The sequence below is a fragment of the Giraffa tippelskirchi genome, chromosome 4, assembly GCF_054371585.1.
Source record: "Giraffa tippelskirchi isolate mGirTip1 chromosome 4, T2T-mGirTip1v1.2.pri, whole genome shotgun sequence".
Lineage (NCBI taxonomy): Eukaryota > Metazoa > Chordata > Mammalia > Artiodactyla > Giraffidae > Giraffa > Giraffa tippelskirchi.
In genome coordinates, this window is record NC_137278.1 from 4,604,940 (window position 1) to 4,618,439 (window position 13,500).

The 13,500-nt window shown below is 40.8% G+C and overlaps 1 protein-coding gene across 3 annotated transcripts in view; it reads left to right on the forward strand.

Annotated features, from left to right (window-relative positions):
- SETX (senataxin) overlaps positions 1-13,500 on the forward strand; it is an 83,866-nt gene that overhangs the window by 55,565 nt on the left and 14,801 nt on the right. For all 3 annotated transcript variants that reach the window (XM_081590826.1, XM_081590827.1, XM_081590828.1), the window contains 8 exons: positions 403-570; positions 1,159-1,315; positions 4,810-4,911; positions 5,101-5,216; positions 6,363-6,434; positions 7,928-8,077; positions 10,501-10,608; positions 13,286-13,473. In XM_081590826.1, coding sequence (XP_081446952.1) covers positions 403-570; positions 1,159-1,315; positions 4,810-4,911; positions 5,101-5,216; positions 6,363-6,434; positions 7,928-8,077; positions 10,501-10,608; positions 13,286-13,473 — 1,061 coding nt within the window. The remainder of the gene's footprint in view (positions 1-402; positions 571-1,158; positions 1,316-4,809; positions 4,912-5,100; positions 5,217-6,362; positions 6,435-7,927; positions 8,078-10,500; positions 10,609-13,285; positions 13,474-13,500) is intronic.

Here is a 13,500-nt window from a genome sequence, read left to right on the forward strand (position 1 = left end):
GACTTGGAGCTGAACCAATATCCACACTCTTTCCACTTGGTCACTTGTGTTAGGAAAGAAAGTCTCGGAATGGTTTTACTATCTAGGGAGAGAATCGACTAAAATGGGAAGACTCAGAGAATAAAAAGAAAAGTACAAAACAATTTATTGTGATCTTTATAAGAATCACAAATAAAAATATTGTTTTATTTATACATGAACTGAAGCCTGTAGACACTTGTAAGTGACTCTTTCCAGTAGTTAACGCGCTTCTTAGATTAAAGATCATTTTGGAGTCTTGCCTGATCATAAAGCTTCTGTCTGATGAAGGGCAGGAGTAATTCACATAGATTTTTCCACTGTCTTGCTTTCCTGGGCTACCACAGGAAGGAAAAGTCATTCTCACTAATGTCTTTCATATAGGTTGCCTACTTAAAAGATTTCAATGAAGACCAGAAGAAAGCAATAGAAACTGCATATGCCATGGTGAAACACTCCCCATCAGTTGCCAAGATCTGTCTTATTCATGGACCACCTGGAACAGGAAAATCAAAAACCATTGTTGGCATCCTGTACCGCCTGCTGACAGAGGTAAAGTGTTTGTGAGGGCAGCAGCATTCTTAATTGAATATATCATTTCACATCACTAGATTTAACTAATGTGTGAATCAGTACTAAAGTGCCTTTTTTCCCTTCACTTTTGTGTATCTTTTGATACTGTGTGAAACCGTATCAGATAAAGGGGATAGCAGAGATGGAGAAGATTATAAGAAATGAAAAGGCAGAAAATATTATCTTGTGTGCAATCACTCGTAAGGGCTAGAATGGTGGTCTTCTGGCTTTGTTAGTGGTCACAGCTCATACCAGGAAACCATCCTGGATGTATCTATCCTTGGGCTGCATTTTGGTTGGATTGAGTATTGAATAAAATAAGTGGATAATAAGGTAAGGCTCAGAAAAGTTAACGATAAAATTTTATGCAAGAGTAATTTTTTTTTTTTCAACTTTTTATTTTGTATTGGGGTGGAGCTGTTCCACAGTAATTTTTTAGTATTAGTGTAAGACGCAGGTACTTTTTATTTTTATTATAGGAACTTTTGAATATGTATGAAAGTAGGAGAGAACTATAACATTGTGTAATAGAACTCATCAGGATTTTTTGTTTGATGCAAATTGCAGAACCAAAGAAGGGGGCATTCAGATGAAAACTCCAATGCCAAAATCAAGCAAAATCGTGTCCTTGTATGTGCACCTTCCAATGCAGCTGTTGATGAACTTATGAAGAAAATTATCCTTGAATTCAAAGAAAAGTGTAAAGACAAGAGGAATCCTATGGGTATTATACTTATGTGGGCTTTTAATTTGTTTTGATTTCAGTGTTTAGTGTGGAGAGCTTTGAATGACAAACAGTGAGCCAGTTCTGGCTTATTCAGATCTCCCAGATTTTGTTCATGCGGCCTTCCAGGACAGTGCTGCTCTTTCACTGTGGCTTGTGCCCAGTCTGGATTGTGAAATGAGTTTAGGGAGATGAGAGCCAGCCTGCTTAAGTAAGATCAAACAGAGCTCAAGGAGACAGAAAGATTCAGAGCGCAGCTGGTGAGGGGGGAGGAGTGTTTTGTGAAACCTGTTTTACTGGTGAAGTGTGAGTGTACTGCTTTCAGTACAGTGTGAAGTGAACCTCATAAAAGCACTGGTCTAGCGTGTATACACCCAGAAGTGAAAATGCTGGGTTGAAGGATTTGTGCATCTTCTAGATAGTACCAGATTCTTCTAAAAAGTGGTTGTGTTGGATCCCACACTGAGAACAGTTCCCGAACAGTGGGCAGGGGTGCTATTTTGACTTTCCTTTCCCTGAGGAAGAGTAATAAGCACTTTTTCAGGTGTCCGTTGACAACATGACAAGGCTGGATGAAGGCGGGACAAATGCTGGGTCTAGATTGGATTTTTAGCTTTTTTTGTTAGAAAGTGACATCTCTGTCAGTAAAGAGAGCTTTTTTCCTTCTTTTTCAGTACTTTGATTTTTTTTTTTTTTCCACTGCATGTGATATATATGTTTGTGGGATTTGGTATATACCCTTTATTGGGTTAAAGAAGTCCCCTTTTCATTAGCTTTTTTATGAATGGGTGCTGAATTTTATAAGACGTTTATTTGCAATGTTTTGTATAAGAGATTATCTGTTCCTTGAAGGTTAACCTGTTTTTAGTATTGTTTTGGTGTTTGTTGTTTTGTTCTTTTTTTTTTTTGGTCTGTTTTTTGACAGATGGATAAGTTTCTGTCTGCTGAATGTCTTTAATTGTTGATTTATTCAAGTTTTCTGCATTTGAGTGAGTTTTGCTAATTTTTAAATCCCTGCATTTTGTTGTATGTGATTTTAAAAACCAACACCTCAGCACCTGGACAGTGACCAGCTCTCACCCTTCTCCCTCCAGGGAAGCCACAGCAGCTCAGGGGCTTTCATGTCTGGTTTTCACCTTTCTCTGTTTTTCGCTCCTAGGAATTTCTTTCACATCCTTCTGAGCTCACCCTGCAATTTAAAGGATGTCTGTTTTAATTTCTGGGGCATTTTGAGGTGCTTAGAATGGGTATAAATCTCATCACCTTTCTGGCAGATATACAACTTAGCAGTTTTGAAACTTTCAAGTAAATGTTGGCCAGAGAAGACGGCTTCAAATTTAGAAGAAGGAGATGAACTAGGAATACAGATACATGTAGACAACTGTATAATAAATTAATTTATTTATTGTACTTACTATGTGCCAGCTGCTATTCTAGGCAGTGACCAAAACAAAACCTGATTCTGTGGGACTTGGGATTCAGTGGAAGGAGGCAGCAGACAAGGACGTGACATGTTAGGTTGGGAGAGGGACTAAGAAACACTGCTTGGTTGATGTTATTTAGTTCAGTGAAGCAGTGGGAGATTTTTAGACTAAATAATACCTGAGTGTACTAACCTAGAATTAAAAATGTGGTTCAGTTCAGTTGTTCAGTCGCGTCCGACTCTTTGCGACCCCATGAACCACAGCACACCAGGCTTCCCTGTCCATCACCAACTCCTGGAGTCCACCCAAACTCATGTCCGTTGAGTCGGTGATGCCATCCAACCATCTCATCCTCTGTCGTCCCCTTTTTCTCGTGCCCTCAATCTTTCCCAGCATCAGGGTCTTTTCCAATGAGTCAGCTCTTCGTATCAGGTGGCCAAAGTATTGGAGTTTCAGCTTTAGCATCAGTCCTTCCAGTGAACACCCAGGACTGATCTCCTTTAGGATGGACTGGTTGGATCTCCTTGAAGTCCAAGGGACTCCCAAGAGTCTTCTCCAACACCACAGTTCAAAAGCATCAATTCTTCTGCGCTCAGCTTTCTTTATAGTCCAACTCTCATATCCATACATGATTACTGGAAAAACCATAGCCTTGACTAGACGGACCTTTGTTGGCAAAATAATGTCTTTGCTTTTTAATATGCTGTCTAAGTTGGTCATAACTTTCCTCCCAAGGAGTAAGTGTCTTTTAATTTCATGGCTGCAGTCACCATCTGCAGTGATTTTGGAGCCCCCCCAAAAATAAAGTCTGACACTGTTTCCACTGTTTCCCCATCTATTTGTCATGAAGTGATGGGACCAGATGCCATGATCTTAGTTTTCTGAATGTTGAGCTTTAAGCCAACTTTTTCACTCTCTTCTTTCACTTTCATCAAGAGGCTCTTTAGTTCTTCTTCGCTTTCTGCCATAAGGGTGGTGTTATCTGCATATCTGAGGTTATTGATGTTTCTCCCGGCAATCTTGATTCCAGCTTGTGCTTCCTCCAGTCCAGGGTTTCTCATGATGTACTCTGCATGTAAGTTAAATAAGCAGGGTGACAATATACAGCCTTGACGTACTCCTTTTCCTATTTGGAACCAGTCTGTTGTTCCATGTCCAGTTCTAACTGTTGCTTCCTGACCTGCATACAGGTTTCTCAAGAGGCAGGCCAGGTGGTCTGGTATTCTCATCTCTTGAAAAATTTTTCACAGTTTATGGTGATCCACACAGTCAAAGCCTTTGCTATAGTCAATAAAGCAGAAATAAATGTTTTTCTGGAACTCTTGCTTTTTCGGTGATCTAGCGGATGTTGGCAATTTGATCTCTGGTTCCTCTGCCTTTTCTAAAACCAGCTTGAACATATGGAAGTTCATGGTTCACGTATTGCTGAAGCCTGGCTTGGAGAATTTTGAACATTACTTTACTAACGTGTGAGATGAGTGCAGTTGTGGTTAGTAAACCAGTTTAAATGATGCTGACAGTTTTTGAAATTACCAGAATTTCCAGTATCTTCTGTCCCTTAGATCCTGAGGTGGCATTGTGATGTGGAGCAGGGTTTCAAAACCTTGGTTCTGAGTATTTTACGGAAAAGGATTTGATTGGTGGTCACATAAGATTTGGGGAATTCACACATGTATTAAAGGATAAACATCTTCATCTTTGAAGTATCCTGTGGTTAAGAAATCTGTTTTATTTTTAACTCACCATTTTCCAAACGAATTTTACCCTGGATTGTTGAATAGAACCTAGTTTGAGGAACATTAGTGTAGTAGAATCTCATCTCTGCTCTGTACTGTTTGTGCAACCCCAGTAGCTTTTATTGGGTGGAAATAAGTCCTTGCCTTTTAGGGGTTTTTATGAATCTTATCTAAAAGGATGTATGTGGACCCTCTAGCACAGTTCTGAATGTCTGGTTGATTAATAGCTTATGTTAGCTCCCTTCTCTGATTGTTAATATTTTGCTGGAAAACAGTTGTTGTGTACAGAGATTGACAGTGTTCTTACTAATCTCTGTGTGACTTTTATCAACAGGAAACTGTGGAGATATAAATTTAGTACGTCTTGGTCCAGAAAAGTCTATTAATAATGAGGTCCTAAAATTCAGTTTGGACAGTCAAGTTAACCACAGAATGAGTAAGTACTGAATAAACGTATATACTAATTTATTTCTTTTTCTTGTTGTATAGTTGGCTTGGGCATTAAAGGTAATTTGGAGACCCTAGAAATAGTCTGGTTTTGAAAGCTAGTTTTCCTTCTCATTGTATGTGCATATTTGTATATTTGTTAGAATGAGCAATTCTTTGTCTTTTTATTTTTGTAAAGAAAAAGACTTACCGTCTCATGTTCAGGAGATGCACAAAAGAAAGGAATTTCTCGATCGTCAGCTTGATGAACTTTCCCGCCAGCGTGCTTTATGCCGAGGTGGAAGGGAATCGCAGGTATCTAGACATTTCTTGATCAGTGTTTATAACAACTCATAGATAAACTAGTTGAGTATATGATGCTATTCTTTTGTTTGAAATAGTATATAATTTGTGTAAAAGATGTATACAAAAATGGTATCTTTACATTAGGAGTTAAACTTTTTTTTTAAAGGACCAAATAGTAAATATTTTAGACTTTACAGGCCTATGTGGAGTCTCTTTTAGCCACTCACCTCTGCTGTTATAGCCGAAGACAGCAGCAGTTGGTAACATGTAAATGATGTGCCAAGGGTTGGCCTGCTAGGCAGACAGGAAGAGCCAACCTACAATACCTTGGACAGATCTGCATCTTAAGTACAGTATTAAGAATTTATCAGACTTCCCTGGCAGTCCAGTGGTTAAGAATCTGAGCTTTCCACTGCAGGGGGTACAGGTTCAATCCCCACATGCTTCACTATGTGGTCAAAAAAAAAAGAATTTATCTAATTAACACCTAATAAATGGAATGTGGAGTGCTAGTTGTTGGGTTGCTGGATAATGAGCTGAGGTTTAAAAACAGACCACAGGAGAAGTTGAAATAGAGAAATGTATTACTCACAGGTCCTGGAGGGAGGTATATAGCATACCTTGAGGGGCCACGCAGGAGGTCCGTGCAGAGCGCAGACAGAAGCAGGCCCTGGGCCACATATCTTTATCAGGGTCCATGGCTGGAGTGTTTTGACATTTCCAGACTACGGCTGGATTGGGCAATTTGAATGGAAAGAGCAGGGTTTTGGTAAGTTTCTTGGAGGGTCTTGTCTCAAGGGCACATATAAGGCATACAGGTGCTGGAAGGCAATGGAAACCATTGATCACAAGAGTGAACGTTTGCTGGTGACTCTGTGGGTGCTGAGTGAGACATTTGCAAGAGTGAGGGGCTAGTGTCAGTTTGAGGGCATGGCAGGCACCTGGCCAAACACAGTGGATGTCAGGGCAGCAGTGCCCTGGAGTAGCTTAGCTGAGCTCTGATACACAGTAGTATAGAGAGACTGGTAGGGGAAACACACTGGGTGAATCAGTTTTTCATTGGTAAAGTACTGGCTCTCTTTTGAAATGTGAGGCAGTTCATTGGAAAGCATTTTAAAATGCTTAGTTTAGTGATCTCATTCTAATTTTTTCCAGAGGCAAGAATTAGATGGAAAAATTTCCAGAGTTTCAAAAGAAAGGCAGGAGCTTGCTTCTAAAATTAAAGAGGTAAGTAGTTCATCCATAGCATTTTCCTGGCATTTCTTTTTTTAAATTGGGAAATAGTTCAGACAGCCTATGGTCTTTTCTCAGTTACATTTAAAATTTGAGAATTCCTGGCGGTCCAGTGGTTAGGACTCTGCACTTCCATTGCAGAGGATATGAATCCAGTCCCTTTTTCAGGGAACTCAGATCCTCAAGCTGCATGTGTGGTCAAAAAGAAAGAAAATTACATGTCTGAATTCAGGTAGACCAACAGTGGCTGGGATGTGGCACGAGGAAAGTGCCTTTTTTCCCCTCAATTTTAGCTGAAAGCATAAGCCCTTTTTACTTGTTTTTGATCACAAAAATCCTTTTATAGCATGTATAACTTTTTCCCCAGTATTCTTGGGATATAAAAATATCAACTCACATTTAGATGAGTCGAAGCTAGGATGAGCCAGCATAGAGCCCTAATGAAATGAACTAGGGGTAAGAGGGAGAGGGTACTACCAACCGGTAATGATGGCATTTGTATTTTTGAACTGAGATTTTTCTCTTGAATATATTATTGACCTCTGTGTGACTAAATGAATATAGTTGAATTTAATGCATATTTCCACTAGCAGTTTATTTCAATTAAAAATTATGTGGAAAGCTATTAAGGTTTAAACTCAGCCCAAAATTAATCTTCCCATATTTCAGGATGAAGTCTTTGTTTACCCGTGTTAAAGTTTTTGCCACTGATCACATTGTTCTGTGGTTCGTTAAATTAATTGCACTTGTGGTTTCACCATGATGCTGGCTGTAAGGAGAGGGATATAACAGTTAACGTATGAGCACTGGAAGGAAGGCCACAGCTGCTGCCGCCTTCTCACAGACCTGCCTCAAAAAGTCCAGGCTTGAGCCTGTCATATGCTCAGCTCCAGCTTTTCAGGAGCAGAAATAGGCTAACTGAATCTGATGAGAATCAGTCTCCATCTCAGTTTATTCCGTTATATAGACATGGACCAAGGTGGTCGTTACTGCTGTGGAAGTAGAATGCTCATCAGGTTCACAGGTGTTTTTGTTGGTACTGGCCCTTATAAAAGAAAGAATAAGGTTACATGCTTAAAACTAATAGAAAAGGGTATGTTCAGGCTTAGTTTTGTTCCTAGTTTTACTCAGATAATTGCTTCACAGTTCAGTAGAATTATTTAATCTTTGCTTATTCTGATACCTTCCCACATACATCAGACTATAAGAATTGTAAGTCTGCTTTGACCAAATTAAACTCTGAATAAGTTTTTCTTAACGTGCTGAAATCATGTTCCAAGATTAGACTCCCCTGCAGAGTGTTCTCTCTGATGGCTTCTGAGTACCTTGAGTGTTGCTGCTGTTTTCTAGACTGCAGGTTCCCACCTGACATTCACTGAACATTATTCTGCCACATAAGTGGCAGGTGTGTTATAGTACAAAGAGGCCTATCATAGTCAAGAATTTTTTAGATACAAGTGAACATTGATGAACTTTTATTCTCTTAGGTTCAAGGACGTCCACAGAAGACACAGAGCATCATCATCTTAGAGTCGCACATCATCTGCTGCACGCTGAGCACGAGTGGCGGCTTGCTGCTCGAGGCTGCTTTCCGTGGGCAGGGAGGTGTCCCCTTCAGCTGTGTCATCGTCGATGAGGTCAGTGAGCAGCCGGACATACAGCTCTTGCCTAGTGCTGTGAGGAGGAAGTCCTAGGTGAAGAGTGGCTGCCAAGATGTTGACATAGTGGTCTTTTTGCATCTGATTTTGACCTGCTCTTACATGTGTATTCCTGTATGTTGAAATATGCTGCTAATGACCCACTATGATGAAAACTGCTTTTCTAGTATTGGAAGTATAGTCTTAGGGATTCCTGATTTTAACAAAATCCATCCCAAGGATATCTGAGGTTATTGATATTTCTCCCGGCAATCTTGATTCCAGCTTGTGTTTCTTCCAGCCCAGCGTTTCTCATGATGTACTCTGCATATAAGTTAAATAAGCAGGGTGACAATATACAGCCTTGATGTACTCCTTTTCCTATTGGCAACCAGTCTGTTGTTCCATGTCCAGTTCTAACTGTTGCTTCCTGACCTGCATACAGGTTTCTCAAGAGACAGGTCAGATGATCTGGTATTCCCATCTCTTTCAGAATTTTCCAGTTTATTGTGATCCACACAGTCAAAGGCTTTGGCACAGTCAATAAAGCAGAAATAGATGTTTTTCTGGAACACGCTTGCTTTTTCGATGATCCAGCGGATATTGGCAATTTGATCTCTGGTTCCTCTGCCTTTTCTAAAACCAGCTTGAACATCTGGAAGTTCACGGTTCACGTATTGCTGAAGCCTGGCTTGGAGAATTTTGAGCATTACTTTACTAGCATGTGAGATGAGTGCAATTGTGCGGTAGTTTGAGCATTCTTTGGCATTGCCTTTTTTTGGGATTGGAATGAAAACTGACCTTTTCCAGTCCTGTGGCCACTGCTGAGTTTTCCAAATTTGCTGGCATATCCAGTGCAGCATATCAGATATGCGGATGACACCACCCTTATGGCAGAAAGTGAAGAAGAACTAAAGAGCCTCTTGATGAAGGTGAAGGAGGAAAAAGGGAAGGAGAAGGAGAAGGTGAAGGAGAGTGAAAAAGTTGGTTAAAGCTCAACGTTCAGAAACTAAGATCATGGCATCTGGTCCCATCACTCCATGGGAAATAGAGGGGGAAACAGTGGAAACAGTGTCAGACTTTATTTTTTTGGGCTCCAGAATCACTGCTGATGGTGACTGCAGCCATGAAATTAAAAGATGCTTACTCCTTGGAAGGAAGGTTATGGCCAACCTAGATAGCATATTTAAAAGCAGAGACATTACTTGGCCAACAAAAGTCCGTCTAGTCAAGGCTATGGTTTTTCCAGTGGTCATGTATGGATGTGAGAGTTGGACGGTGAAGAAAGCTGAGCGCCGCAGAATTGATGCTTTTGAACTGTGGTGTTGGAGAAGACTCTTGAGAGTCCCTTGGACTGCAACGAGATCCAATCAATCCATCCTAAAGGAGATCAATCGTGGGTGTTCATTGGAAGGTCTGTTGTTGAAGCTGAAACTCCAATACTTTGGCCACCTCATGCGAAGAGTTGACTCATTGGAAAAGACCCTAATTCTGGGGAGGATTGGGGGCGGGAGGAGAAGGGGACGACAGAGGATGAGATGGTTGGATGGCATCACTGACTCGATGGACATGGATTTGGGTAAACTCCGGGAGTTGGTGATGGACAGAGAGGCCTGGCGTGCTGCAATTCATGGGATCGCAAAGAGTCGGACACGACTGAGCGACTGAACTGAACTGATCCCAAGGATTGTCTAGCTCCTGCTTAGAATATCTCTGGTTACCTTTTGAAGCATTTTTAATATAATTGGAGAGCTCTGAGCGCCATATTTTCAGCCTGTCATCCTAATTCCTAGTTCATTCATTGAGCAAGTATTAATTGAGTACCTACTATTTGCCAGAATACAGAGCCAGAAGACAAAAAGAGATGGAAAATGAAGGATAGAGAACCCGTCCCGGAGATCCAAGATCCAGTATTCACCAGAATGAAGGAATAGAAAAGATGATGAAATAATTGAAGGAAATGTCGCCAAATTGAAGTGAAAATTGAGGGTTGCAAATGTGAAGTGGCCTACAGAGGAGGAGAGCGGATGGGCAGGTGGGAGTGGGACACACAGAACTCAACCCTGTCAGGCACATGTCCAATGGGAGCAAACAAGACAGACCTGGACAGGACTTGGCCCTTGTAGTTTAGGGCTGTTTCCCAAGTGGTAATGGCACCTGAAAGATGGCTGACTTCCAAAATGTATGTGTGTTGGGGCGGGGGGTGGGGGGGAGTGGTTTGTTTTTTTTTTTTCCCTGCAAGTGTTTAGAATGTTTTTATTGTTTTCTAACCAAAGAAAATCTTTATTTTTGATATTTGGTGCAGAAGGAGAAGGTGTATGTTTCTGAATGGTGAAGACTTTAATTATGAATTAGACTGTATATGGATAAAAAGTAACCGAGATAACTGTGACTGTGTCTCCATTCTATACTTTCTTACCAAGGCTGGACAGTCCTGTGAAGTTGAAACACTCACTCCGCTCATCCATCGTTGCAACAAGCTTGTCCTCGTAGGAGACCCTAAGCAGCTCCCCCCCACAGTCATTTCCGTGGTATGTTTTTTCACATTCGTGTTGCCCTAAAATGGAAGGGGTCTTTTGGTTTTTTGTTTTGGGGGGTGGGCATCCTTCTTGGATCACCATTTCTTACTTGCAGGGAGAAACAGGGAGTGGCTGAGGAAAGAGAACAGCCACTGTTTAGAGCCTTCATAGTAAAGTCTCCAAAAACATTCTTTGTTCATAATGAGCTCATGTGTGTGTGACCGGGGCCTGTCGGTGTCAAGAGACCAGAAGTTGAGCAGGATGTCCCATGCGCAGTGGGCTGTCCGTCTGAGAAAGGCAGTGTGCAGCTCTTCTAAGGGCTGATTTGTTTTCATAACATGGCCACCAAACCCACGATAAAAGAAAAACTCTAAAAGCAAGGGAAAGAATCCCAACCTCCTAATTTATATTTATGTATATGCAAATTTTGAGGAAAACAGGAAGAAGATAAATTATTCTTACAGTAGTGTGTGCAGTATCCTGTAATGTCCCACACATGCTCTGAAAGGGAAGGTGGAAGGAGAGAGACAGGGCCCCGCCTGTGGGAAGCGGAGCAGCGTGGCTGCTTCCCCCTCCTGCTGTGTGAACACTCACTAGAGCTGCCCCTGGAAGTGCACGGCCCAGTCAGGGTCTGGATGTTGTGGGTAATCTTGCACAGGTTTCCGCCTAGGGTTTGAAACTTAATAACATTTGAGCATTTTACTGATACAGAGAGTATGTGTGCAGAGTACTGGCTGCATGAACAGTCCCAGAGAATAGACCGTTTTCACAGCATTTCTGTGCAGTTATGGAATGAAAGCATGTTGTTGTTTTTTGTTGTTAACTGTTTTTTGACTTTGGAATCATAAACATGATTGTGCAGTTCTTTGATGTCTGAGCACTTGTGCGTGACCATGTGAGGGGGTAGGCTAGGAGCACCCCTGACCTGGAGTGAAAACCTTGCCTGTGGGGAAGAGCTGCTGCACTGGGGTTCATGGGGAGCTAGGAGGAGCCAGCTCTGCACTGCATTATGCGAATGATACAGTGTTTCAGAAATTGATCGCTTCTGGGAGGGCCTTAGCATGTAGTTAGCCAAAGGGGGTTGTTGATAGGCCTCAGCTTTGCTGCCTGCTTTAATAATTGATTAAGAACAGCAGAAATGAGAAGAATCTATTTGGGCTTTTCTTATTGTTGTAAAAATAATATAGGCTTATTGAGAAATTTTCAGAAAATGATTACAAAGTTAATTTTCTCAACATGCCTTTCTGACCACCTCTTTCTAGGAATAGTTACTATGAATAGTGTAGCGGGTAATTTGAACAGTTTGTGGTCATGGGTGTGCAAAGTTGCCTTTTTTTCAGTCTGTGTTTATTGAGTGCTAGCCTAATTCAGGCACCGTTTTAAGTTCTAGGGTTATGACAGTGTTGAAAACCGACAAAAATCTCTGCCCTTACAAAGGTGACGCTCTAGTGGGTAACGGACAATAACTTACTAAATTCAGAAGGTCGGGTGGTTACAGGGAATGTATGCATTTGTTGTGTGCCGACTTTGACCTTGTTTAAAGGTGGCAGAATCGGTCTGTGTCACACTACCTTTTTTCCAGTCAATAAATAGATGAAGAATGTACATTCATGTCAAAACACGAAAATCTCTGTCATTTGGTAGGATGGACTCAGGTTTTTTTTTTTCTGTAAGTAGATGTGTTACCTCCTATAAATCCATTTTCTTTTTTCCCAGAGTGAAGTAAATGAGTTTTTTTGCTAACTTGAATAGGTAAACTTTTGAGGTATAGATAGTATTGCCAAATGTCCACCAAGAATATTTATTCTATTTAATTACACAAACCTATTTAAAATTGCATATGTATATAATCACTTGCATAAATAATACAAACAGGAAGTAATGTCTACTTTCTCCACTCTGATAGTTTGTGAAATGGGTTTATTAAAACTTTGCACATACATCTTCAGTGCTCATATCTGTAACATACTCATAAAGATTCCACTATTCTTCCTAAATTTTGACATGGTGCTAACATTGAAAAGTATATCCCAAGTACATCACAACTGTGATTACATGAAGACACTTTTCTTCGTTTGTCAATTAATAACCTGTGTTTCAGGTTGCAGGTTTGTTGTAACCTTTTATTGGATTTATGAAATCAACTTAGTTGTCTGTCTCCTCCATTAGAATGTTAAGTTCTGTGATGCTTGATCTTATTCACCTTAGACCTTCAGCACCCCAAGCTTTAGACACTTAGTGCATATTGCCTGGATGGCTGGATGAAGAAATTGGTCTTTAAGAGGCTGGTTTACTGTGACATTGATTTTTTCAAGCTGTGGGAGCACAGCCCAGAAATAATGGTTAAAATCTGTGTTAAAATTCTTTGCTGCTTTTCTCATCAGTTCTTTCAGGTGACCTCTGTTAGCACCAAAATAGCGATGGTTGTGATAGATCACATCATTCATCAATAGTATGTGGGATTTCTAAATAAGGGGAATATGCCTCAGCTTTTGTAGTCAACGCTCCGTGGCTTTTCAAAGGTGGAAGTCAGAAACATCTTCTTTCTCTGAATCTTTGGTTGTTGGTAATGCTGTGTGCATTTTAGAAGTACGTTTGCTGTGTACATTGTAGAGCTCGGTAATTTTTTTTTTATAATAGTGGAAAAAGTACAGAAGAATCGTTAATTGCTTTGTCTTCCCCCTTTCAGAAGGCACAGGACTATGGCTATGACCAGTCGATGATGGCCCGCTTCCACAAGCTCCTGGAGGAGAGTGTGGAGCACAACATGATTGGCAGGCTGCCCGTCTTACAGCTCACCATCCAGTACAGAATGCACCCGGACATATGTCTCTTCCCTTCTAGTTATGTTTATGACGGAACCTTGAAAACAAATAGGTGGGTTCTTTTCATTGCATGTTAGCT